The sequence below is a fragment of the Heterodontus francisci genome, chromosome 3 (genome assembly GCF_036365525.1).
Source record: "Heterodontus francisci isolate sHetFra1 chromosome 3, sHetFra1.hap1, whole genome shotgun sequence".
Taxonomy (NCBI): Eukaryota; Metazoa; Chordata; class Chondrichthyes; order Heterodontiformes; family Heterodontidae; genus Heterodontus; species Heterodontus francisci.
Genome location: NC_090373.1, coordinates 41,085,079 through 41,112,897, shown reverse-complemented (window position 1 = coordinate 41,112,897; position 27,819 = coordinate 41,085,079). Strand labels below are relative to the sequence as shown.

At 42.5% G+C, this 27,819-nt stretch overlaps 1 protein-coding gene across 3 annotated transcripts in view; it reads left to right on the top strand.

Annotated features, from left to right (window-relative positions):
- LOC137355859 (CUB and sushi domain-containing protein 1-like) overlaps positions 1-27,819 on the top strand; it is a 1,186,508-nt gene that overhangs the window by 525,149 nt on the left and 633,540 nt on the right. For all 3 annotated transcript variants that reach the window (XM_068021465.1, XM_068021474.1, XM_068021456.1), the window contains exon 21: positions 6,469-6,671. In XM_068021465.1, the coding sequence (XP_067877566.1) occupies positions 6,469-6,671 (203 nt within the window). The remainder of the gene's footprint in view (positions 1-6,468; positions 6,672-27,819) is intronic.

Below are 27,819 nucleotides of genomic sequence, written 5' to 3'. Positions count from 1 at the left end.
CTTACATTTATGGATAGCAGGCAATGGAATTGTGCAGCACTCTGGTGTTACTGCTGCTCAGTGGCAAATATTAGGAAAATGTTAGATAGATCCTTGATGAATCTTTGGTACCTGTGCAATGTGAGCGAGGTGACACTACAAATATCTCCAGCATGAACCAAAAAAAAAAGCCAGAAGCATAAAAATTGAGACGGTGACATTGATGACCAGTGGCGGCACCATCTAAATTATGCATATTTGGAGGTTTTCATGCAGGAAATTGTACAGTTTGGTCACTATCATCATACTAATCTGGAGCTTCCTAATACACTGCTCTTCAGCCAATCCCACATAGCATACAGGCAGGTCCAGGGAATACATCCTTTGTGTCTGCTCATACCTCCTCTTGCACATGCCTAGTGTCCATTCTACATGTGCAGAAGGATCTGAAGTAAGTCCAAGTTCCAAGTTCTTCTACTTGAGTTATATTTTAACTAAGATCCTTCATCCAGCACAGTGAGAAATGTTTAATCCTATCAGTATGGTCTGGATTCTAACTCAGCCACCAGAACTGAAAGGATAGTATATTAATGCACTAAATTACCGAATCCCCACATGTACGATTTTACACAGCATTTGAAACTATCAGAATAGAAAGTCTGTAAAGTGCTCTGTTATTCATCCCTCTTGCATTCAGAAACTTAAAAGTACTAAACTGAACACTCGGCAGCTATTTCAATTTGCAACAAGGATTGGGTCATTGTTTTTCAAAGAAGCTATTTGACCAAAGACAAAATAAATGTCTGGTTATGCAGCACAGTTGATGACTGCTTTTGATGTATCTTTTGTGTGCTTACAATTTATGTGCCCTTGAAAACAAAAGTAGGCTTTCAGAACCTGTGGGGGGAGACTCCTCTTCTGCTGTCTGTGTTGAAATGCCGAACCTATGCTTAGTACGTTCTTGACATTATGGCTGAGGCAGATGTATGCAGCAGAAATTCGATTCGCAACTTTAAGATGAAATCTACAAATATGTCTCAGTATCCTTAAAGTAGGGAGCAGGTCATTTTTATGGTGCTGATTAGTATCCAGTAATTAAAGGATTGCACTCAGTTGCAGTGCCTCCATATTGGAGTTGCATCATGATGCTCACATGAATGAGGAGCTGGAGACAAACCAATAACTATCGAACTGGACATCAGGATGCGTCAATGCCGACACAGGAAAAGAAGAGCGAGCTGGTGAAAATAAAGTTACTTGAGCTGGAAATTGAAATAATGAAAATAATAGGACTTTCCAGCAATTAATCCAACTGATCTTGAATGCAATTCCAAGAGGTAAAAAGGCAGTATGGTGGGAATCCAGCCACAACGGTGAACGTAGCTGCTGCATATCTCACTCTGCCCTGGCTCTGATCAATTATCCAGGCTTGGAAGTATTCCTGGTGGGGCTGGACACCTCATCTCTCGTGGGAACAGGGCACAGAGGAAAAATATCACTGCTGCAGTCCTCAGCCACACCCAAAGCAATGGATTGGCACTGAGACAGCTAAAGAAATGTTCAAACATTTTTAAATTACAGTCATTTGCTAGCGGGAGACTAAAGTTTAAAATTTACAATCCACTCTGCTTCTTTAGCAATACTACGTGCCAGGCATTGCTATAAATTTCAGATCTGCCATAGGTATTCTCTTTTATAGGTTCAGCATTGATGGTCATTCCTGGAAGTAGAGCCCATTTTTTATATTCAGGGTTTGCCTGTACCTGCCCAATAGCTAACAGTTGGATCCCTTTATGATCTGAACTGGATATTGTGCCTTCATGTTTGCTTCTTCAATTTGTTAGGAAGTGGATCGATGGTGGTAGAGGCTAAGGCATTAACAATGTCTCCTACTCTCCCCATGTCCTCTAGCTGCCAAGGTCATGGCCTACAAGGGATATAAACATCTCAGAATATCTATATTAATAACATCCTGTTCCGACTCCAGTTGAATCAAACCTTCCTACTTCCTGATAAAATGTCCAATGTGCCCCTCCCCATCCCCACGTCTTCCCTCCATGTGGCTGTGCCTTCCGACCTGTTGATTGGTATTCCTGAATGTAACCATTAAAAATAGAAACATTCTGTTGTTTTTCAAAGTATAACTAATGCAGACTTTAAAATAAATCACATTTAAAATAAGTTATGCATGATTATATGAGTGCTGGAGAATTTTTGCAATCATTTCAATTCTGAAAGCTGGGAAGTTGTTTTTGTCTTAAAGTGGAAGTTTTTGGTGTTTATCAAGTTGAGGATTAGATGATCATTCATGGAATAGAACAATTTTCTATTTTGAGTTACTCAAACCTAGATTTTCTGATCGGGATACAGTTTAGGCCTAAATGGTTAGAAGCAGGTTTCACAACATCTTCAAGCAGAACACAAGAAATAGGAACAGGAGTAGACCAAATGGCCCATTGAGCCTGCTCCGCCATTCAAAACGATCATGGCTGATCTTAGGATTCAACTCCACTTTCCCGCTCATTCGCCATATCCCTTGATTTCCTGATAGACCAAAAATGTGACTATCCCAGCTCTAAATGTATTCAGCGATGGAGCATCCACAACCTTCTGGGGTCGAGAATTCCAAAGATTCACAACCCTTTAAGTGAAGTAATTTCTCCTCATCTCAGTCCTAAATGATCAGCCCTTTATCCTGTGACTGTGCCCTCATTTTAGATTCCTCGACCAGCTGAAACAATCTCTCATTGTCTACCCATCTAGCCCTTTTAGAATCTTATATGTTTCAGGGAATATAGGTCCAATTTACTCAGCCTCTCATCATTGGACAACCCCCTCATCCCAGCCACCAATTTAGTGAACTTTCGCTGTACCATCTCCAATGTAAGTATATCCCTTCTTAAATGTGGGGACCAAAACTGCACACACTACTCCAGATATGATCTCGCCAAAACCCTGTACAATTGTAGCAATACTTCCTTATGCCTGTACTCCAACCCCCTTACAATAAAGGCCAACATGCCATTTGCCTTTCTAATTGTTTGCTGTACTGACATGTTAACTTTCTGTGTTCCTTGTACAAGCACACCCAAGTCTCTTTGAACATCAGCACTAACAAGTTTCACACCTTTCAAAAAATATTCTGCTTTTTTATTCTTACGACCAAAGTGAATAACTTCACACTTCCCTATATTATACTCCATCTGCCATCTTGTTGCCCACTCGCTTCAACTGTCAGTATCTTTTTCAGCCTCTCTGTTTCCTCCCCACAGCTTACCTTTCCACCTACCTTTGTATCATCAGCAAACTTAGATGCATTACTCTTTGTCTCTTCTTCTAAGTCATTAATATAGATTGTAAATAGCTGAGGCACCAGCACTGATCCTTGTGGCACTATTTACTGCCTGCCAACTTAAAAATGCCCGTTTAGGCCCATTCTTTGCTTCCTGTCCATTAACCAATTATCTATCCATGCTAATATATTACCTCCAACTCCATGAGCCCTTATCTTGCCTATTCACCTTTTGTGTGGCACCTTATCAAATGCCTTTTGGAAATCCAGGTATACTACATCTACTGGTTCCCCTTTATCTACCCTACTAGTTACATTTTCAAAAAATTCGAATAACTTTGGTAAACAGGATTTCCCTTTAGCAAAACCATGTTGACTTGTTCTAATCATACTGTGCATTTCTAAGTGCATTGTTAAGACTTCCTTAATAATAGTTTCCAGCATTTTCCCAACAACTGATGTTAGACTAAATGGCCTGTAGTTCCCTGTTTTCTCTCTACCTCCTTTCTTGAAAAGCGATGTGACATTTGCCGACTTCCAATCTGATGGGACCATTCCCGAATCTAAGGAATTTTGGAAAATCATAGCTAGCACATCCACTATCTCTGCAGGTATCTCTCTTAAAACCTTAGGTTGTAGGCCATCGGGTCCTGGGGGTTTGTCAGATTTTAGTCCCTTAACTTTCTCCAATACCTTTTCTCTGCTGATATTAATTTCCTTAATTGCCTCACTTTTTAGCCCCGAGGTTACTGTCTATTTCTGATATGGAACTTGTGTCTTCTACTGCAAAGACAAACACAAAATATTTGCTCAATGCCTCTGCCATTTCCTCATTCCCTGTGATAATTTCTCCTGTTTCTACTTTTAAGGGACCTACATTTACTTTAGCCACTCTCTTCCTTTTGATATACCTATAAAAGCTCTTACAATCTGTTTTTATATTACTGGCTAATTTACTCATTCTTTTTTTTCCCGTTTATCATCTTTTTGGTGGCCTTTTGCTGGTTTCTAAAACACTCCCAATCTTCAGACTTACTACTCTTTTTTCTTTAACTGTTGCTCTAACCATTTATCAAAGGTTAGCTCATTAACATGTGCAAATTTGGATGGATATATGAGGAAGGAGCAGACAATTATGAAATTTAAAGGGATAAGGAACAATTAAGGAGAAGTAGCAAAACAGAATGACAAAAACTTAATATTCTGTGGTTCCCCTTTACCATCAATGGAGCAGCTTCTTTCAAATTAACTAATATTGCTTGAACTGCTTTCTTCATTTATATTTTTTGACGATATTTTATGCCAATTTTTCTAGTTTTGTTCCCAGTAAAATTATCCTAACTTGTGGGCTTCCAATGGCAATTTTCCGATCTGACATACTTGGAACAAATGGAAGAATTCCATGCAAATCAGGCTTCACAAAAGGTGATTTTCACTCATGTGCCAGTACCTTTTTCTTTATTTGTTCATGGGATGTGGGCATCGCTGGCTAGGCCAGCATTTATTGCCCATCCCTAATTGCCCTTGAGAAGGTGGTGGTGAGCCTTCTTGATATGCTGCAGTCCTTGGGGTGTAGGTACACCCACAGTGCTGTTAGGAAGGGAGTTCTAGGATGTTGACCCAGCGACAGCAAAGGAATGGCGATATAGTTCCAAGTCAGGGTGATGTGTGGCTTGGAAGGGAACGTGCAGGTGGTGGTGTTACCATGCATCTGCTGCCCTTGTCCTTCTAGGTGGTACAGGTCATAGGTTTGGAAGGTGCTGTCGAAGGAGCCTTGGTGACTTGCTGCAGTGCATCTTGTAGTTGGTAAACATTGCTGCCACTGTGTGTCGGTGGTAAAACGAGTAAATGTTGGAGGTGGTGGATGGTGTCGAGTGGGCTGCTTTGTCCTGGATGTGGTCGAGCTTCTTGAGTGTTGTTGGAACTGCACTCATCCAGGCAAGTGGAGAGTATTCCATCACACTTGTGCTTTATAGATGGTGGATAGGCATTGGGGAGACAGGAGGTGAGTTACTCGCCACAGAATTCCCAGCCTCTAGCCTTTTCTTGTAGCTATGGTATTTATGTCGCTGGTCCAGTTCAGTTTCGGGTCTGTGGTAACCTGCAGGATGTTAATAGTGGGGGATTCAGCAATAGTAATACCATTGAACATCAAGGGGAGATGGTCAGATTCTCTCTTGTTCGAGATCATCATTGCCTGCCACTTGTGTGGTGCAAATGTTATTTGCCACTTATCAGTCCAAGCCTGGATGTTGTCCAGGTCTTGTTGCATCTGGACATGGCTGCTTCTGTATCTGAGGAGTCACGAATGGTGCTGAACATTGTGCAGTCATCAGCAAACATCCCTAATTCTGACATGATGATGGAGGAAAGGTCATTGATGAAGCAGCTGAAGATGTTTGGGCCTAGGACACTACCCTGAGGAACTCCTGCAGTGGTGTCCCAGGACTGAGATGATTGACCTCCAACAACCACAACCATCTTCCTTTGTGCTAGGTATATACCCACACTTGCAAACAGAGGTGAAAATGCCTCACTTTGACAGATAATTAGTTCAGAGAGAGGCTCCTATTCTCAAGAAGACCAGGGACAACAGACCTGACAGCATTGCGAAGGAAAGTGAATGACTAAATAAATGTTGAATAGCTCCTGGGGGGGGGGAAAGAACCTCCATCAAATATCATGTTTTCAGTGGCACTGTAAAAAATAAAACATGTCAGGTTGCACTAACCAAAATGCTACCAACCATAGCTGCAGACACTGTTGCACTCCCCTGGTAACAATTCTCCTACCCTCCGATATGACAGACAGGAGAAATTCATTCTTTCAAAAGTAGCTCTGCTCAATTAATCAGGTAATATATTGTTGTTACCTTAGGCATGTAAAAAATGGCTATAGAACAGTACAGATCTAGATTGGTGCTGTTTGTTATGAGAAAAGTAGCCCCATATGACAGGGGCTCTTTAACCATGGCAATAAAATGGATAGACTTTTCCACAGCTGTAAAACTGCAAAAAATAAAGTGAGTAGGTAAACAAGATGAGAAAGTAAAAAATGCTTGATTTAAATTTCAAAGCAGCTTTGTAAATATATGCTTTAATAATGGGATTTAAAACTCAATAGCTCACCTCATTAGAATAACGAATGAGAGATTCTTCAGGTCCTTAATTTTTATACATTTCTTTTTTTTTTTGCAGCCTTCATTTTATTGTCTTTGACACTGAGGCATCACATGACATCCTGAAAGTGTGGGATGGGCCAATAGAAAGTGATATGCTGCTGAAGGAGTGGAGCGGCTCCTCGCTACCTGATGACATCTACAGCACATTTAATTCCATAACACTCCAGTTTGACACTGACTTCTTCATCAGCAAGTCGGGCTTCTCTATTCAGTTCTCAAGTAGGTGGCAGTTCATTTCTTTCCCAAAATCTGGTTAAAGCACATCGGCATTCATATCTCTTTAGAAATGCTCAACCATCCAGATTTGGAACAAAACAGTCTAGAAAATATTGGAGCATTTCAAATTCCTTCAGGGGAAGAAGGAAAGAATAGCTTATTTTTATATAATGTCTTTCACATCCTTAGAACATCCCAAAGGCTAATGGAATGTTGGTTATTACCTCAAGGGAGCTGAAATACAAAAGGGTGGAAGTTCTGATGTTATTATATAGAGCTCTGGTTAGATTCCATGTTAAACCTTATATTTTAAAAAGAATTGCATTTGGTTGCATAGCTTAAGCATTATGAAGGAAGTTTGTCAGGCATCTCTAATTTTACAATTCAAACTGGTTGGAAGCAGCCTGGGAGAAATATTTTGTGTGCCATTTTGTCTATCAGTTATATTATCATGTTGCACTCTTGTGGATATGAATCAGGACAGTGGTCTATGGAAATTTATTGAAATAGAACAGGAATATGAAAGATAGTCATATAGCCCATCTAGCACACTCTGTTTTCTACTCCATTTCTAGAACATGCTGAGACTTTCTTCCTCTCCCTCTTGTCTTTGCCTTTACTTCTTGTAGAATCAGGAAATCTCCTTTTTGTGTCAGCGTTTTCTGAACTAGTTTGTTGAAGCAACCAGTTCTAAATGGAAAACAATTGCAGGCTGTGGTGGCCATCATCCTCGCAGCAGATGACAAAGCACCCAATCGTTGCTAATATCTGAACCTGAAGACAAAGCAGAGAATTTTATGCTACTGTTTCAGCTCTGGTTCATTTGGATTACTTAGCTCATAGCTGCTTTTCCCACTTTACCATTTTAAAAATGCCACAATTCCCCTCTTGATTTTTGGGTTCATGTCCTCTTCTTCTGTTTTTATTTACCCAGTGAGAGTGGAGTCAGCCACATTGTATCCTTTAGATAATATGGGCTGGGTTTTCCTTTGGGAATTGGCCTGTTTGTAGGCAGTCTTGGAGCACTGTTGAAAGGAAAATGGGGCAGTAAGACCTGGTGCCACTGTCAACATTTTCCTTCCCTTTCCTCCTCCTCCACAATGTCACTGATATCATCTGCTTACCCATTGCCTTCCCCATTGTATGTAGATGACCATAAGGGAGAAGGCCTTGAGACTAAAGCATATTTTCCTATGTTGCTATCTTTCGAACAGAGATGAAGATGGGTAGGAATTCCTGGATGGAAGGAAAGAATCTCAATCTTGTCACCTTTCCCTTCCCTATTCATTCAGGTGCCAGTTTTTCTGCAGATAGGTACTTTCAGAGCCAGGTTAAGCCTACCTGTCTGGTGCATTTAGGGGCCATCTGCCCTTTTTAACAATTGTCTCACCCAGCACTGCATTTTCCTCATCAGCAGTGGTAGATTCCTATGAAGAGTAGAGATACCAGTGGTTGCCCAATCTGCATATAATTTATCTCGAACCAGGAAGACGGGTCAGGGTCACATTGATGGGTGGAGATCCTGCACTGCCACATTTCAAAGAAACTCTCGGCTTATTCCTCCTTGCTGGAAATAGTGAAAGATGGTAATTTGACCTATGAACTTTCTCACGTTCTAATATTGCCTTGACAAATGCCAATGGAATTTTTCTGCTTATTGTGAGGAAGTTGTAGTCATTACCAAGCATTGCTCCTTGTGAGGTTTAGCAGATGGTGAGTAAGACACATGCATACATCTCCCCGGTGTTCCAGCTTGAAAAGTGAACTAGTTATTATACCGGGTGATGTTTTTAATTTGCCAAGCTGATGTGCTTTTGCAACAAATGTTTTTACATAGTGCTGATTTTGGTGTATTTGAGGGGAGATTTGCACCGTGGGTTCACACTGAATAGCACTAAAGCCGGTCAATTTTGTGCCCTGGTCTCAGATACACTCCAATTGGGGTCAGGTTAACTAAGTTAATTTCAGTTCAAGATCATTAAGAGAAAACTTTTATTCCAGCTGCTTTCAAGAGTGTGAAACTGACTTTACAAATCATTGTTATAATGTACTACACTAACTCAGTTCTTCAGATGCCTATGCTGTTGAGTCTTTTGTGTTTTGTAAATTTAAAGTCCGCATCAGAATATTGCTTCTGATTTGATAGGCAAAATCACTAAAGATTAGGGGAAATCGCTATCATTTAACCTTGTTGAAAATGACTGAATATTACCTGCAGTTCAAACAGGCATGTATGGTCTTCCTTTTGCCAAGGGAATTGCTTAATATCTTCTATTTCATTGGAAAGAAAATATAAATTTAAAAAGGAACAACTGGATATATTAACTCCCTTGTTCCCAGTGGGGAACTGTCTGCAACTTATGAAACAAACGCAAAATGGACACTTTTCCTGAAAAACAAGATGGTGTCAAAAGGTCAGGTGACCTTATCCCGTACTGCCTATGCACATGCAAATTACAAGAACCCTGAGTCAACTTTGATGTCTGGACCAGCCTTGGCAGCCTTGGTGAAGGCATTTTTCAGTGTTAATAGCTACCTCCCCTCAACAAGCTACGTTAACAATGGCATGGCTGATATGGGTTGAGACCTTGTGGAGGCAGCGAGACTCCCGACGCCGCGCCGAAAAGAGTGGGGGTGGGGGGGGTGGAATCACTGCCTCGGCCTTTTCTTTTCCCCTCCCACACCTGGTGAGATCCTCCATTGTTCCGGAAGCAAAATTTCTGCCGCCGGGATCTCTATCCCTTTAAAGACGGGAATCCAGCCTCCAAGAGCTGCTGGCCAATCAGGCGTCGACAGCTCAGCAGTATTGGCGCCACTGGGAACAGATTCCACTTCCAGTACTGCAGAGGCTTTGGACCCAGGCTCAGCTGTAGCACGCTGGACCAGAGGTAGGTGTGGCAGGGTCACCGGGGCCAGTCCAGTAGGCCTTGACTGAGGGGTGGGGGGAAGGGGTAGGGGTAGGGGTGGGGGTTAGGGAAGTAGATGTCCAGTACAGGGGGAGGGGGTGTGAATGGAATTGGAGGTTTTGCCAGCGAGGGTCCGCCATGGATCACAGATTGCCCACGGAGGAAGAACCCACACCCCCAAGCCCACAAGGAATGCGCCTCATTTTACAATGCACCTTCCTTGCATGGCGGAGGCACTCCTGCTGCTGGTTGTATCCCAGAAATGGCAGGAAGAAGCCCTTTAGTAGTCGTTAATAGGCCACTTAAGGGCCTCAATTGGCCTCTGGGTGGGAAGGCCGTCATCGGCCTATCCTCCCTGGAAAAATAAAGTGATGTGTCCTTCACCCCCGCCACCCATCACAATCCTATGGGCACCCCTCACCTTCGACCCCACTACAGGGCCCCATAAAATTCAGTCCATGGTGTCTCCAATTTCAACTCAAATGAATGGGTGTGAAAACCTCCACTTTATCAAAATGGAATGAAGATGGGTAATACCCAGACCTCATTGTCTAACAGTAGTCTTACCATCAGACACCTTTATGAGAAGAATGGTAAAAAGAAAAAACCAAGTGTCTGATAAAGAGCTTAATAAAAGTGTTTGCTGGGCAGACAGAGGCAAAGAGCCAGAGAGATTCCATCTGCTCCAGTGGAGGAAGAAGGACCCTGCCTAAAAACACCATCATTAAACTACAAGTGGGCAGTGACTGAAAATGGCCTTGAACTCCATACCTGAGAAATACCAGGGTTTTCGACATTGAACTGTGACTGAGATACAACAAAACAAAGTCTGCAACAATGCATTTACCCTTCAGAAACTTTTCAAGTTTTGTCTCCAGTGAACCATGAAAAAAAGGAAAACAGGCCTGCTAAATCTTCACCCCAGGGAAGAACACAAGGTTTACAGTGAACCCTTTTAAAAAAACATCCGACCTAAATGGATGTTATCTTCTAATCTCTATCTTTTCTTGTGTGTGTGAAATTGCAAATAATTTCAGATATTGTATAGCAAACAATTATGAAAGATGAAGATTTAAACCTACGAGAAAACCTGTCATTTGTCTGTTTGATGACCATTAAAACGCTTAGGGGTTAAAACATACTTAGAATAAAAATGCTGTCTTTGGTCAGTTAAAAGGTGCAAAAGGAAACCATCCCTGTCATTTCCCACCTGTCTGCAACACAATTAAAACATTACAAAACACACCCGAATTGACTCTTCAATGTTCATTGCAGTGCTTTTTTTCCTTAAAACGATATACTTAAACTGGCTTTTTAAAAATTCTCTGAGTGATTTTTGTTTCCATCAATCCAAGCATGCTAGTAAGAAAGAATGGAACATTTCAGACATCCAAAACGAGTATCAAATGGTCCTAAAGCAGCTACTAATGCAGAGTAAACCACCCAAAACTCTGCTGAGCTTCTCTCTTGTATTTCATACTGTGCCATTCCTTTTAGGAACAGCAGGTCATTTGATTGCGAAAGGCATAAGAAATAATCTAAATCACGTCCTCATCCAATATAAAGAAAGAAAAAGCTCGTAGGAAGAGTGTACCTTTGATCTCCTCAGGATATCACAAAGCGCTTCACAATCAATTACTTTGGAAATGTGGTAAGTGATGCTATGTAGCAAATGTGGCAGCCACTCCACACACAGCAAAGTCTCTCAAACAGCAATAAAATAAATAATGGGTTCACCTGTTTTCTTGTGATGTTTGTTGAGTAATCAATGTTGACCAGGACACCAGTCGAACCACTCTTGCTTGCTTATGACTTTGCACTACACCTGGAGAGTGCCTTTGCCTTTTAGGCAATTGGGGAAACATATCTGTTGGCCGAAACCATTACATATTGGGGCAGTCCATTAATATTTAAGACAATAACAACCACAACAATAAAAACAGCAATTTGCATTTATATAGCACCTAGTAAAATGTCAGAAACAGGCTGAAGTGGAAAAACCAGTAGAACCAGTGGCCAGTCACAGGTTCAGCAGAAGATTGAAGTCTCTCAATCACTGAATTGGTGGGGGAAGGGCAGTAAACTGATCAAATTTACTTTAAATATTACAACAGAGCAGCAACTGGAGACAAAGTTGGGTCTTACATTAGAACCAGTGTAGTCCAGAAAAAAAGCTTCTTCTTGATGTTGACATAAGTCCAGAATTTTGAAGCAAAGTTTCAAGGAAGATCTAGGTCTAGACTTTTAGAAAATGTAGATTTAGAAAATCATTCCCCTGCACTGAGTTCACTCCTCAGTGAACTACAGTCATCTCAGATTGACCACCTGAGGGCGTACTAGCTGGAGGGTTCAGGGGATGGAGGTGGTAACCTGGAGGTGGGAAGCAGCAACCTGGAGCTGCTCCCTTCGCACACCTGAAGGACAAGATCATACCTACGTTTGTGGCAATCTTGGCCCTGCCAGTCAGTGCCTTCAACATTAACAGCAACAATATCAAAAGCTAATGGCTAAGGGAGTCAACCAGACAAATCTGGAATGGAGTCCCATTAGGTGCATGGTGTCTCCCTCAAGTTAGCTTCCAGAAACTCCTGAATGTCTTTCCTCTGGACATCAGCCTATGAGGTCAAGAAGTGGGTGCAGATGCTAGGCAAGTCTGCACCACCTAAAATTATGCCTAGGTTATGCAGCAAACAAAGAAAGGTAACCTTTCGGCTTGGAAGCTGGAATGTGAGTACTATGGGCTGAATGTAGCCCAAATTAGCTGATATTTAGCGTGATGGCTCATTTACATGGACGGGGCGGACCGCCCCCTCCCCGCACCGATGACTTGGAGGGGGCGGGCGCTCCGTTCCCGGCAATAGCGACTGGCACCATTTTGAAAGGGCTTCAAGCCCTTCCATTGCAGTTGAATTTTTAAAGATATATACATGATACAATTGAAGTTATAAATTTAATGAAAGAATCAAGCCCCTCTCCCACCCTCCGCAATGACTAAACAATATTATTTGCCCTTTCTCCCCCCCAAAAAAGTTGCCTTGCGGATCCTCACCTTTCCCCATCCCCCGAACTTTACTTTCACCTTCAACCCCTTCCCACCATCCCCTCTACTGATCACAATAGTTTTTCCCGCTGCCCCCCACCACCCTGAAAACTTACCCTTCTCCACCAGTGTCCCGCATGCTTCACGGGCCGGGGATTGGACGGTGCGTGAGTGCCGGCCACCAACCATAATATGGGAATGGGACGGCCGGCGCAACGAGGTAAGTAATTATTCCTTCATTAGCATCCATTAGAATATTTAAATTTCGGCCCCGTCGGGTGGCCGTGAGCGGTGGGGTGGCCGCCACAAGGCCTCGCTATCGCTAGTAATATGGAGTGGGCCCTTCCTGGTGTTGGGGCCTGTGACGGGCCTCTCCTGGAGGCATGTTCTGGGCACCCCTGCCCCGCCACAACCCCCTACGTCAGGGAGCCGGTAAAATTCAGCTCTATGTGTCCTGGAACCAGCAACAACCCACACCACAGAAAATGTATGAAAGACAGTCCTGATTGACCGTGAACTTCACAAGCTTGGTGTCGACATTGCCGCACTGCAAGAAACCAGATAAGCCAACACAGGCTCTATTCAAGAGGCTGGTTTCACCTTCAACTGGCACAGAAAGAGTGCTGAAGGTCGCCGTGAGTCTGGTGTAGGCTTTGCAGTGAGAAACCAGCTGACACAGGCAATTGAGCCACCAGTAACAACCTCGAAGCACCTCGTCTCCCTGCAGTTATCATCCGATGGAGGCACAGTCAACATCATTTGCTTCGACGCACCAACTCGTACACTAGCATATCAGATAAAGAACATTTTTATGATTCCCTAGGTGACGTTCTGAGGAACATCTCAAATGGTGAGAGGCTGTTCATCCTGGGTGACCTCAACCGAATGTGTTGGGCCAGACAGTGATTCATGGCCAACGTGCCTTGGTCATTGTGGGGTGGGCAAGATCAACGATAATGGACAATGCCTTCTTGAACTTTGTGCCCTGAATGAACTCTGCATCACCAACACTTTCTTCCAGGACAGACATCGCCGCAAGGTATCATGGCACCACCCAAGATCTGTTCATTGGCACCAACTAGACCTAGTCATCATGAGGAGGTGTGATCTGCCCAGTGTGCGCAAATTGCTGCACCGACCACCCTCTTAACAGCAGCAGATTGTAGGTGTGCCCCCGAAAGTTCCACAGCTCCAAACACGACAGCCCACCACACATCAACATTGCTTGCATAAGCAATGATGCCAAATACCAGCACCTTGCACTGTCACTAGAACGCTTGCTACCCACTAAACCCGTAATGGGAAGCACTGATGCTGACATTGATGAAGCTTGGATGTCACTGAGCTCAGTCATCTCTGAAGCAGCAGGAGCGTCATTTGGTAAAGGCGGAATTCGCAACCAGGGCTGGTTTGAGACCTACTCAGCTGAAATGATGTCTATCATTGATGAAAAAAACAAAGCCTACATGATGCACAACATGAACCCAACAGCTAAGACACTGCATGACCTGCAAATAGCCAAGACAGCGGGGAAAGGGACATGGAGATACTGCACAAACAAGCACAGGATCAGCTTATGTCAAGAAATCCAAACTGCAAGTGACAAAGGAAATCCACGAGCTATGTATAAAGCAATCAAGAGGGTGCTTGGCCCTACTGTCACCAAAGTTGCTCCCCTGAAGTCGGCAGATGGTGAAATACTCACCGACAGAAGTAAACAGATGTCCCGCTGGGCTGAACACTACTGTCAGCTGTACTCCTGTGACATCTCCCAGTCTGTGCTCAACGCTCTCCCGCAACTTCCTGTCATGGATGAGTTAGATGAAGAACTCTCATCACTGGAGCTCAAGAAGGCCACAGACCACTGAGTGAACAGAAAGGCACTCAGCAAGGATGGAATCTCAGCCAAGCTGCTCAAGCACGGAAAGTCCCAACTATTGACACATCTTTATGACGTTCTCCTTCTCTGGTGGAAAGTAGGCTCTGTTCCACAGGAGATGCGTGATGCCAAAATCATCTCACTATACAAAAACAAAGGTGACAGAGGAGACGGCAACAACTGTAGGGCATCTTACTCCTAGGAATCACAGGGAAGGCCTTTACATAAGAACATAAGAACTAGGAGCAGGAGTAGGCAATTCAGCCCTTCGAGCCTGCTCCACCATTAAATACGATCATGGCGGATCTCATCTTGGCCTCAACACTTTCCTGCCCATTCTCCATAACCCTTCAACCCATTTCTAATTAAAAATCTGTCTATCTCCTCCTTAAATTTACCCAATTACCGGCATCTGGGGTAGTGAATTCGACAGATTCACGACCCTTTGAGAGAAGTAATTTCTCCTCATCTCTGTTTTAAATCTGCTACCCCTTATCCTAAAACTATGACCTCTCATTCTAGATTGCCCCACAAGAGGAAACATCCTCTCTATGTCTACTTTGTCAATCCCCTTAATCATCTTATATACCTCAATTAGATCTCCTCTCATTCTTCTAAACTCCAGAGCGTAAAGGCCTAAACTGCTCAATCTCTCTTCATAAGACAAGCCCCCCCATCTCTGGAATCAATCTAGTGAACCTCCTCTGAACTGCCTCAAATGCAACTACATCCTTTCTCAAGTAAGGGGACTGTACTCAATACTCCAGGTGTGGGCTCACCAATGCCTTGTACAGTTGCAGCAACACTTCCCTACTTTTATACTCTATTCCTTTAGCAATAAATGGCAAAATTCCATTTGCCTTCCTTATCACCTGCTGTACCTGCAAACTAGTTTTCTGCGATTCATGCACGAGGACACCCAGATCCCTCTGCACCGAAGCACTCTGAAGTTTCTCTCCATTTAGATAACAATTTGCCTTTCTATTCTTCTGACCAAAATGGATAACCTCACACTTATCCACGTTAAAATCCATCTGCCAAATTTTGGCCCATTTATCTAATCTATCCATATCCATTTGTAGATTTCTTATTTCTTTATTGCAGCCTACTGTCCCACCTATTTTAGTGTAATCTGCAAATTGGGCTATAGTACCTTCTATCCCTGCATCCAAGTCATTTATATAGATTGTAAATAGTTGGGGCCCGAGGACCAAACCCTGTGGCACCCCACTAGTTACATCTTGCCAACCAGAAAAAGACCCATTTCTCCCGACTCTCTGTTTTCTGTTGGTTAGCCAATCCTTTATCCAAGCCAATAAATTGCCTCTAACCCCATGTGAACTTACCTTGTGTATTAACCTTTTGTACGGCACCTTATCAAATGCCTTCTGGAAGTCCAGATAAACTACAGCTACAGGATCCCCTTATCCACTTTGCTTGTTACAGTTTCGAAGAACTCTAGCAAATTAGTCAAACACGATTTACCCTTCATAAAACCGTGCTGACTCTGATGGATTGCACTTTGACTTTCTAAATGTCCTGTTATTACTTCATTAATAATGGATTCTGACAATTTCCCAACGACAGATGTTAAACTAACTGGTCTATAGTTTTCTACTTTCTGCCTCCCTCCCTTTTTGAATAAGGGGGTTATATTCGCATTTTTCCAATCCACTGGAACCTTTCCCGCATCCAGAGAATTTTGGAATATTAAAACCAATGGATCCACTGTCTCCACTGCCACTTCCTTTAAAACCCTAGGATGTAGGCCATCAGGCCCTGGGTACTTGTCTGCCTTCAACCCCAATAGTTTGCTCTGTACTTTTTCCCTAGTGATGATTGTTCGAGTTCCTCCCTTTCTATAACCTCTGCATTACCTGTTACTAATGGGATGGTGCTAATGTCCTCCACCATGAAAACTGAAGCAAAATACTGATTTAGTGTCTCTGCCATTTCTGTGTTCCCTTCTATTAACTCCCCAGTCTCATCCTCCAATGGACCAACATTTACTTGAGCTACTCTCTTCCCTTTTAGATACTTATAAAAGCTTTTGCTATCCGTTTTTATATTTTGCGCCAGTTTTCTTTCATAATTCACCTTTTCTCTTTTTATTACTTTTTTAGTAACCCTTTGTTGATCTTTAAAAGTTTCCCAATCTTCCAGCCTGCCACTGGCCTTTGCAATATGGTATGCCTTAGTTTTTGTCTTTATGTTATCCTTCACTTCCTTGCTTAGCCATGGATGTTTTTTCCCCCTCCTAGAATCTTTCTTCCTCTCTGGAATATATTTTAGTTGGGATAAACTGAATATCTCCTTAAACATCTGCCACTGCTCATCAACTGTCCTACCTTGTAGTCTTCCTGCCCAGTCCACTAGGGCCAAATCTGTCCTCATGCCTATATAATTACCTTTGTTTAACTCTAGAACGCTCGTGCGGGATTCCAGCTTCTCGCCCTCAAACTAAATTTGAAATTCGAGCATGCTATGATCACTTTTCCCCAGAGGATCCTTAACAATGAGATCATTTATTAATCCCATCTCATTACACAAAACCAAATCTAGAATAGCCTGATCCCTGGTTGGTTCCACAACATATTGCTCCAAAAACAATCTCTAATGCATTCAATGAACTCTCCCTCAAGGCTACCCTTGCCAATTTGACTAATCCAGTCTTTGACTAACCCTTTGCTCAGGTTATATGTAAAAGACTCCATTTACTTGCAGACCGTGTGTACCTGGTGTCATGGAACTGTATTTATTTTCTCCTCAGATTAAAACAGTGTGCCTTTAAGACAGGGAGAGAAGGTTTGGATTTCTGAGGCACAGTGTGCCAGCTGCACCTGCTCCGAGGGTACAGCAGGAGAGAAATGTCACATGGTGTACTGTAACAATTTAACTGTGTGTAAAAACCAGCTGAAACCAGTTTTAAGAGACTCACCAGCGAAGCGTGCTACTGAGAAAAAGAGCTGTCTATTTCTCTCAGCAAAAATTATACGAGGAGTTACAGGTCGAGTTAATTGCCGAAGGAGGAAAAAACCCTTTGAAGAGACCATTTGTATTGCTGAAGTAAAGCTTCGACTGAGAGACTGTCAGTTTTAAAATTCAAATTGGTCTATTCCTGTGCTCATTGTTAAAAGAATAGTTTGATACCTGCTGCAGCTGAAGTGTTTTGAATGCCTATCTACTAAGAGACTATTTCATCAACTCCGCGTGGAGACTTCGAGTGGCATTTGATTATTTTCACATTAGAATACCTCACCCATCAGGAACGTAACCCACAAAGACTTATATGCCAGTTATGTATTTATTCTTAAGAAACAGCTAATTTTTAAAACATAATTTTAAAAAAAAAGAAACTGGTTCACTGTGAATTTTGAGTGTAAGTGTGTGAATGGGGGAGTTAGGTTAAAATAAAAAGTTATAAGGTCTTTAGACATAGGTTTATCTTAATAGTGTTTAAGATTTAGTTTTTAATAAATAGTTGATTTGTTGTTGTCTAAAGATACCTGGTTTGGTCTATAATATTCTGGGGGTTACTAGGAGGTTTAATTTGGCTGTTTTCAGGTTGGGTGGGAAAACTTTAATAATATTCAGTGACCTGTGGAGTGATGGGACTGAACTGACAGTGCGTTGCTCCCGCCTTGGTCGTAACATTGGCAGCACAGTGTAGTTTCCATGCCGACAGATCTACTGTGGATATGATCTTCTCCATACACCAGCTACAAGAGAAGTGTAGGAAACAGAGTATACCCCTTTACCATACCTTTGTAGATCTCACTAAGGCACTCAATGCTGTCAGCTGAGCAGGACTCCACAAGATTTTGGGGAAAATTGGCTGTCTGCCGAAGTTCTTATTCTCATCCGCTCCTTCCATGACAATGTTTCTGGTTCAATGAAGATTGCAGCAAGGCATGCCAGGAGCAGCACCAGGCATACCACAAAATGAGGAGTCAACCTGGTGAAGCTACAACCCTGGACTACTTGCATGCCAAACTGCGTAAGCAGAATGCGATAGACAGAGCTAAGCGATCCCATAACCAATGGATCAGACCTAAGCTCTGCAGTCCTGTCACATCCAGCCGTGAATGGTGGTGGACAATTAAACAACTAACCGGAGAGGGTGGGTCCACAAATATCCCCATTCTCAATGATGGAGGAGCCCAGCACATCAGTGCGAAAGATAAGGCTGAAGCATTTGCAACAATCTTCAGCCAGAAGTGCCGAGTTGATGATCCATCTCGGCTTCCTCCTGAAGTCCCCAGCATCAGAGATGCCAGACTTCAGCCAATTCGATTCACTCCGCGTGAGATCAAGAAACGACTGAAGGCACTGGATACTGCAAAAGCTATGGGCCCTGACAATATTCCGGCAATAGTACTGAAGACCTGTGCTCCAGAACTTGCCACGTCCCTAGCCAAGCTGTTTCAGTACAGCTACAACACTGGCATTTACCCAGCAATGTGGAAAATTGCCCAGGTATGTCCTGTACATAAAAAACAGGACAAGTCCAACCCAGCCAATTCCCGCCCCATCAGTCTACTCTCAATCATCAGTAAAGTGGCGGAAGGTGTCATCAACAGTGCCATCAAGTGGCACTTGCTTAGCAATAACCTGCTCAGTGACGCTCAGTTTGGGTTTCGCCAAGGCCACTCAGCTCCTGACATCATTACAGCCTTGGTTCAAACATGGACAAAAGAGCTGAACTCAAGAGGTGAGGTGAGAGTGACTGCCCTTGACATCAAGGCAGCATTTGACTGAGTATGGCATCAAGGAGCCCGAGCAAAACTTAGGTCAATGGGAATCAGGGGGGAAACCCGCAGCTGGCTGGAGTCATACCTAGCACAAAGGAAGATGGTTGTGGTTGTTGGAGGTCAATCATCTGAGCTCCAGGACATCACTGCAGGAGTTCCTCAGGGTAGTGTCCTAGGCCCAACCATCTTCAGCTGCTTCATCAATGACCTTCCTTCAATCATAAGGTCAGAAGTGGGGATGTTTGCTGATGATTGCACAATGTTCATCACCATTCGTGACTCCTCAGATACTGAAGCAGTCCGTGTAGAAATGAAGCAAGACTTGGACAATATCCAGGCTTGGACTGATAAGTGGCAAGTAACATTCGTGCCACACAAGTGCCAGGCAGTGACCATCTCCAACAAGAGAGAATCTAGCCATCTCCCCTTGACATTCAACGGCATTACCATCGCTGAATCCCCCACTATCAACATCCTAGGAGTTACCATTGACCAGAAACTGAACTGGAGTAGCTGTATAAATACCGTGGCTACAAGGGCAGGTCAGAGGCTAGGAATCCTAAGGCGAGTAACTCACCTCCTGACTCTCCAAAGCCTGTCCACCATCTACAAGGCACAAGTCAGGAGTGTGATGGAATACTCTCCACTTGCCTGGATGGGTGCAGCTCCAACAACACTCAAGAAGCTCGACACCATCCAGGACAAAGCAGCCCGCTTGATTGGCACCCCATCTACAAACATTCACTCCCTCCACCACCGACGCACAGTGGCAGCAGTGTGTACTATCTACAAGATGCACTGCAGCAATGCACCAAGGCTCCTTAGATAGCACCTTCCAAACCCATGACCTCTACCAACTAGAAGGACAAGGGCAGCAAATACATGGGAACACCACTACCTGCAAATTCCCCTCCAAGTCACACACCATCCTGACTTGGAACTGTATCACCGTTCCTTCACTGTTGCTGGGTCAAAATCCTGGAACTCCTTTCCTAACAGCTCTGTGGGTGTACCTACCCCACATGGACTGTAGCGGTTGAAGAAGGCAGCTCACCACCACCTTCTCAAGGGCAATTAGGGATGGGCAATAAATGCTGGCCTGGCCAATGATGCCTACATCCCATGAATGAATTTAAAAAAATATGTACTGCACTGTACAGTTTGATCTTCCACTTCTGACAGTTTTGGATTGAAAATTGGAGTGAAATGGGGCAGTGTCCTGGCCTCCACTCTGTTTGACATCTTCTTCTCCATGCTCCTGACCTTCTCCTTCTCTGCAGATATGGAAGGAGTCTACTTGTACACTCGGTCAGACGGCAAGCTCTACAATCTATCAAGGCTGAAAGCAAGGACAAAAACACATTGCGTCCTGATCAGAGAACTCCTCTACACTGATGATACTGTGCCAGTCGCTCATACGGAAACTCAGCTACGAAGTCTCTCCCATGTCTGTAACTTGTTCTCCTTGACTGCAAGCATCAAGAAAACTGTGGTCATGAGACAAGTTGTTGCACCTCCACTGCTGATCACACTATTAACACCCCACTGGAAGTGGTTACTAAATTCTGCTACCTTGGGTCCATGGTAACAGACAATCTGTCTCTTGATGCAGAGCTCGATACACGCATAGGGAAAGCAGCTACCACCTATGGCCGACTTGCGACATATGCATGGGATAACACCAGGCTGATCCTTAGGACCAAGCTGCTGGTTTATAAGGCCTGTGTTCTCAGCACCTTGCTGTATGGCTGCGAAACATGGGTGACTTACAGTTACCAGGAAAAGAAGCTCAATAATTTCTATCTTCGCTGTCTGTGGCACATTATAGGTATATCCTGGCAGGACAAAATCACAAATGTGGCAGTCGTCCATGGCAGAGCTCCCAAATGTGTTGGCAATAATCAAACAGAGGCGGTTTTGGTTGATCAGACACATCCGCAGGATAGAAGACTGTCGTATACCCAAGGACCTTCCATATGGTGAGGTAGCCGGGGCCAGACGACCAATGGGGCTTCAAAGATGCTTGCAAGCCTGACGTGGAGGCCCTAAATGTCATCTATCGCACCTGGGAGTCACTAGCTGGTGAAAAAGAGAAAAGATGGCACATCCTGTGGATTGGTGTGCACTACCACGACGAGCAGTTGCTCCTGTAGCTTGGCAACAGGCGCCAATGTCAAAGACAACAGCTCACAGCATCAGTTGGCTGCTTCATAAGAAGCGGCAGAACCTACATTTCAAGGATTGACCTTCACAGCCATCATAGAATCATAGAAAGTTTATGGCACAGAAAGAGGCCACTTGGCCCATTGTGTCTGCACTGCCCCAGAAAAAAAGAACAGCCTAATCCCACTTCCCAGCATTTTGTCCGTAGCCCTGCTGGCTTTGGCACTTCAGGTGGACATATTGTCACAGAGTCATTTACAGCACAGAGGGAGGCCATTTAGCCCATCAAGTCCATGCTGCAGGCCCCTTTGCAATGAGATGAGACTTAGTGCCTCTACCGCCCTTTCAGGCAGTGAGTTCCAGAGTCCCCACCACCTTCTGGGTGAAAAGAAAAATTCATGTCCCCTCTAATCCTCCTACCAGTCACTTTAAATCTATGCCTTTAGTCTCTGACCCCTCTGCTAAGGTAAATAGGCCCTTCCCATCCACTCTATCAACAAAGGTGCAAGGAAAGACACCCCACCAAAATGGATTCTTTGCTGCGTATCCAGCATCTTTTGTAGATGGAAGGATGCCAACCAGTAAAATGTCCCAAGGCACTTCAAAGTGGCATTAGCAAATAACATTTGACACCGAGCTACAGGACAGATGACCAAAAGCATCATTAGAGGTAGATTTTAAGGAGCATTTTCAAGGAAATGAGAAAGGCAGAGAGATTTAGGGAGGTAATTACAGAATTTAGGGCCTAGACAGCAGAAGGTATGGCCACCAGTGGTGGAGTGATTAAAATCAGGGATGCGCATGAGGCCAGAATGGAAGAGCACAGATATCTCAGGGGCTGTAGGGCTGTAGGAGGTTACAGAAGTAGGGAGGGGCGAAGTCATGGAGGGATTTCAAAGCAGGGATGAGAATTTTAAATTTGAGGCGTAGTTGGACCAGGAGCCAATGTCAATCACTATCAAAAATTCAAATAAACTATCTTTGTGAATATTTTTTACTTCTTTGTTGAAGCAATCTGTTTATTTGGAAAGAAGTTCTTTGCCCCATGGGTAAATATGCATTGATCAATGAAAAGGAAAAAAGAAGAATTTAGAAGATTGTCAGCCTGCTGACCTTTTACAAACATGAACAAATCAAGTAGAAAATAGAACATGTACCAGCTGGGTAACAGTGTGTGAAAAGCTAAAGGTCATTTATTCATTCACATACTTGCTTAGCAAATTGATACACTTATTTCATTGTTATGTGAAAGCAGTGATGATGATTAAGCATTATTTTTAATGGAGCTATGTAATGAATGTAAAGAACTGTGTTTTGAATGTTTGAACTTTTAACACAGTTATATTGAAAGTCCAATTGTAAAGGGAAGAAATGGAAAATGTTTGAAGAAATTCAACAAGGATAGAGCTTAAGTGCTGTCTCTGAACCTCGCAGCCAGTTTTCCACATGTGGCTTTCCTGAAGTCTCCCTGCTGCCAAGCAGTGATGTGCATAGAGCTGACTGCACATCTGACTTATTACAATAAGATGCCACCACTAATTCCATGTTCTTCATGTACCAACATGAACAGGCTCAGGCCTGACAGATTTTGGGCACAATTAGATTTCTCAGCAACTTCTTACCATACTCTTGAGCTGAGAGTGCAGGGACAAGAAGAGAAGCTATTGTTTGAGATGCTTTTGCTACTACTATTAGATAAGTAAGAATCGAATCAAATGAGGGCAGTCTGAAATTAAACAATTAATTGAAGATAAAATAAACTATTTTAGCTGAGTGCTGCTGTTTTTAGTGTTTCTTTAAATCTGAAGTATAATATGACAGAGACCAACTGTTGCAGATGAACCTTTTAATAACAAAATTATGCTAACCAAGTGTTATACTATCCAAAGGTATAATTTACAGTAGAATGATTTGGAGTTTTTGTTTAGGTGCATGCAATCTTCATTTGCATTTTAAGCATCCCGTCCCCAGCACAGTCCTGATCAAAGAAAGCATTTATTTTCATTATTTAATCCTGGCCCTGCATTTTTAATTCATGAAAGGAATATCTTCATCAGAATCTGAGTTTTGAAAAACGTGTTTGGATTTAAACCTGCTGAGGCAAAATTATGTTCGACTATTTTACAAGGAAAGGTTGAAATAATGACCTTTAATAATAGTGCTTTCAAATGAATGAAATGTAAATTTCAGATGAAAAGTCATGAATGAAAGTGGAATAGTTGAACATCACAATGTGCGCTAAATTTTCAGTACAAAGAAATATCATTGGTTCTTCTTTCATTTCTGTGTACAATGTTGTTTCATGTTGCCAAACTATTTCTGATTAAAATAATGTCTAATCCAATTCAGAATTGAATGTGAGTCATGGTTACATAATAAATGTACTTCAACAATTAACTATCTAATGCTTAAATAATTGATGATATAAATTAATATTTGAATGGAATCTTTTAGACTTTTTGTGCAAGGTATTTCTGGGTAGTCATGTTATAAGGAGATCCCAAATACTAATAGTAAAAACTGAGATCACTTACGGTGTGACTGGAGAAAACAATCCAATGGCTGAATTTTGCTGAATTGTTTGCATCTCCTACACTTACCATGTTAAGATTAGGCTGACTTGCTAAATCATTTTTGGAAAATGGTAGTAGATAATATGCAAAGTAGTGGGAGAGGGGAGAATGTATGGTATAATAAATATATTGCATCCACAGCACTGACATATCTCACTTTAAGCACAAAGCCTCACCAAGAAAGAGCCATACAACATAGGCCCCAGGTTTGCTGTGCTGACAGGACTGTGTGTGGAGCAACACAACTTACCTTACTATCAGTGGACTAGCAAGAAGGTAAATTCCCCTGGTTAGCCCACGTTGCGAATGCTCTTGTGTACGGTGATAGAATTGGCCTTGGGCATGATGTTTCTTGTGATCAAACAGCTAGCTTTTGCTGTCTATGCTCATGCTTAAGAAATAGTCACTTGATTACTGAATGGATATTAGCACCAACGAATAGTGCAGCAATATTATGGGGACGGAAAACAAAAGTAGAGAAAAATGAGAGGGATTAAATGAAAAATACAAAATGCCAAGTATTGAAGAATTGAATAATTAACCTGACACAAGAAAAGTATCATGTTTCAAAAATAATGAACATTTCAATTGCCATATTTAATTGAAAAGAAATTAATTTGAAGGAAAGGTAGCCTCTCTTTCCCCTTGAGATCCTAATATGCTCTTGATATTGATTGCCTCACCACATCCACCTGAAGCTTTGAGTTTTAAAAGGTATTGTCCCTCAGGCAGATTTCTGGCCATGTAAAGTATAATTTTCGAATCAACAGTGGACCTCCCTGCAGTGTAGTTACATTAGAAACTGTCTTCCAAAGTACAGCCATATAGATCTATAATTACTTTCAGTGACAGTAGCCCCTTCATGGGCTTGGAACTGGTAAAAGACATCCAAGATCTTACCTTAGAAAATGTAAGAGTACTTGTACATCCAAGCTGCAGTCTTCCTTGTGTTGCTTAGAACTTTCATTTGTACAGTCTTTTTTTAAAAACAATATTTCAAGATAACTGAAATAGCACAGAGTATACACTCATTTCACATTACCCATATTGAAGACCTACAGTTTACTAAAGTAGCTTAAAGGTGCAAAACTAGCAGCCTGACAAAACAAAACAACTTGAAGTTTGTGGCCCTATGTGTTATAAGTGCCATTGAGTAAAGAACGTTGATGTTTAATAATTCTAAATAAGAAAAGTAACTTGCAACTGAAAATATTTCATGTATCAGCCACACTCTAGTTTGTGGCTGTGCCAAACTATTCACAACTGTACATAATTGTGCAGACATTGATGGGGGATCATCTGAAATAAAACTGACAAAACAAAATTATACAACATAAAAGCAAAATACTGCGGATGCTGGAAATCTGAAACAAAAACAAGAAATGCTGGATTCACTCAGCAGGTCTGGCAGCATCTGTGGAAAGAGAAGCAGAGTTAACGTTTCGGGTCAGTGACCCTTCTTCGGAACTGACAAATATTAGAAAAGTCACAGATTATAAACAAGTGAGGTGGGGGTTGGGCAAGAGATAACAAAGGAGAAGGTGCAGATTGGACCAGGCCACATAGCTGACCAAAAGGTCACGGAGCAAAGGCAAACAATATGTTAATGGTGTGTTGAAAGACAAAGCATTAGTACAGATTAGGTGTGAATATACTGAATATTGAACATCAGCAAGTGCAAACCTGAAGAAAAACAACCTGAAAAAAACAGTGGGTGAGCAAACTGAACAAACTAAGATGAACTGAAATAAATAAAAAAAAAGATTGTAAAAAATGTAAAAAGGAATGCCAAAAAAAAAAAAGGAAGAAAAAATAACTAAAAATGAAAGTAAAGTGGGGGGCTGTCATGCTCTGAAATTATTGAACTCAATGTTCAGACCGGCAGGCTGCAGTGTGCCTAATCGGTAGATGAGATGCTGTTCCTCGAGCTTGCGTTGATGTTCACTGGAACACTGCAGCAATCCCAGGACAGAGATGTGAGCATGAGAGCAGGGGGGAGTGTTGAAATGGCAAGCAACCGGAAGCTCAGGGTCCTGCTTGCGGACTGAGCGGAGATGTTCCGCAAAGCGGTCACCCAGTCTGCGCTTGGTCTCCCCAATGTAGAGGAGACCACACTGTGAGCAGCGAATTGGTTAAATGGTAAGAAATTAAAATTACATCTGGAGGACAGCAATTGACAGTTGTAAAACTGAACAATTCTGTTAAGACAGGTTACAGCTAATGTTTTGTCGAGGCACTTTCTTATTATAGAGGTATAACCACATTAAACTCCATTGCGACTGTAATGAAACAATTTTTCAGTTGCAAAATCAAAATGCGGTGGATGCTGGGAATCTGAAATAAAAACAGAAAATGTTGGAAACACTCAGGTCTGGCAGCATCTGTAGAGAGTGAAACAGAGTTCACATGTAGTGGTCAGTGACCCTTCATCAGAAGACTTCATTAGTGTTCTGATGAAGGCTCATCGATCTGAAACAATAACTCTGGTTCTCTCTCCCAAGATGCTGCAAAATTTTTCACTTGGTTTACTACACTTACACAAGACCTACTAGACATAATTTCATAATGTAATCATCATGTGTGTGCTCTGTTTCCACTTGTGAAGGTTGGTCCAGGCAAACTTTTACCCATGGCAAAGGACTCAGATATTCAGAAATATGGCTTAAAAAACAGGAAATTCAGAGCAAGAAGTACATTCAGGCAGAAATTTTTTACCTTACAAAATTAGTGAAATCAGTTGCCAGTGAAGGTTATTGAAGGCAATAGTTTGAATGGCTTCAAGAGGCAACTGAATATGTTTCTGGAGGGAGAATGGATTGAAAGATATGGTGAGAAATCCAGTCAATGCAATTGAGATTGTTTGTAAAGAGATGTGCATATTGTTCGGAGCTCACAAGACTATAGTCTTGCTTGTCCTGTGTCTTTATTGAACTGAACTTGTCATGGCTGCCTGCAGTGAGTGCCTCATGGTACAGGTCACATGACTGTGGCAAGCCAGGAGGCACATTGGTACAGTATTGCATTTCCATCCCAAACATCCCTCTTTCATACAAAAAACCAAAAAAAATTGCATGCATTATCAATTACACTGTAAGTTTCCCAAGTTCCCCACTATGCACACAACTGTTCTCATGCATCAGCAGTTTGTTATTCTTGTCAGTCTCTGAACATGGGTTGCACATGTAGTTATTAAATCGTGCCAGTCTCTTAATGGCGCACGTGCGCATTGTCATTGGCTGTTAATCTAGGTGATTTTCCTTTTCCGTGGAGTGACATTCCAGTGTCATTTGTTGTTGCCATGGTAACTGTTGTTCCATTTTCGTTGTTGGGGTGCTGTGGACCTCTGGGACTGATAGTTGATCTGTGGTCTGTGCAGATGGTGAGTTCACATCTTCCTGATCGGCCACCTGCAATGAAGGAACAGCTTCTCCAGTTGTGCCTGCGGTTGCGATGGTCTATCTGGTCGTTCACTTGCAAGGCATACTGTCGAGGTGACAACTGCTCTACGCAGGTCCCAAATTACCACTTGGGTTGACTCTTGTTGATAGCATTGAAGGTTTTTACCCTGACTGGCTCGCCAATGCTCAATTCTGGCAGTGGTTTGACAGTTTTGTCAAAATGAAATTTGGCTTTCTGCTGTTTCACCTTGATTTTGTCACTCGTGACTGTTACTACTTCCGGCTCCAGTAACTTTTTTGCTATTGGAAGAGTAGCTGGGGTGTAGCATGACATTAGTGTTTGTACTAGACTACTTTCCATGCCTTCATTAGATGTGTTTCTCCACTTGAGGATTGTCTCGTATATATCTGTGCTGGATTTGCTCGCTTTCTTTATGATTC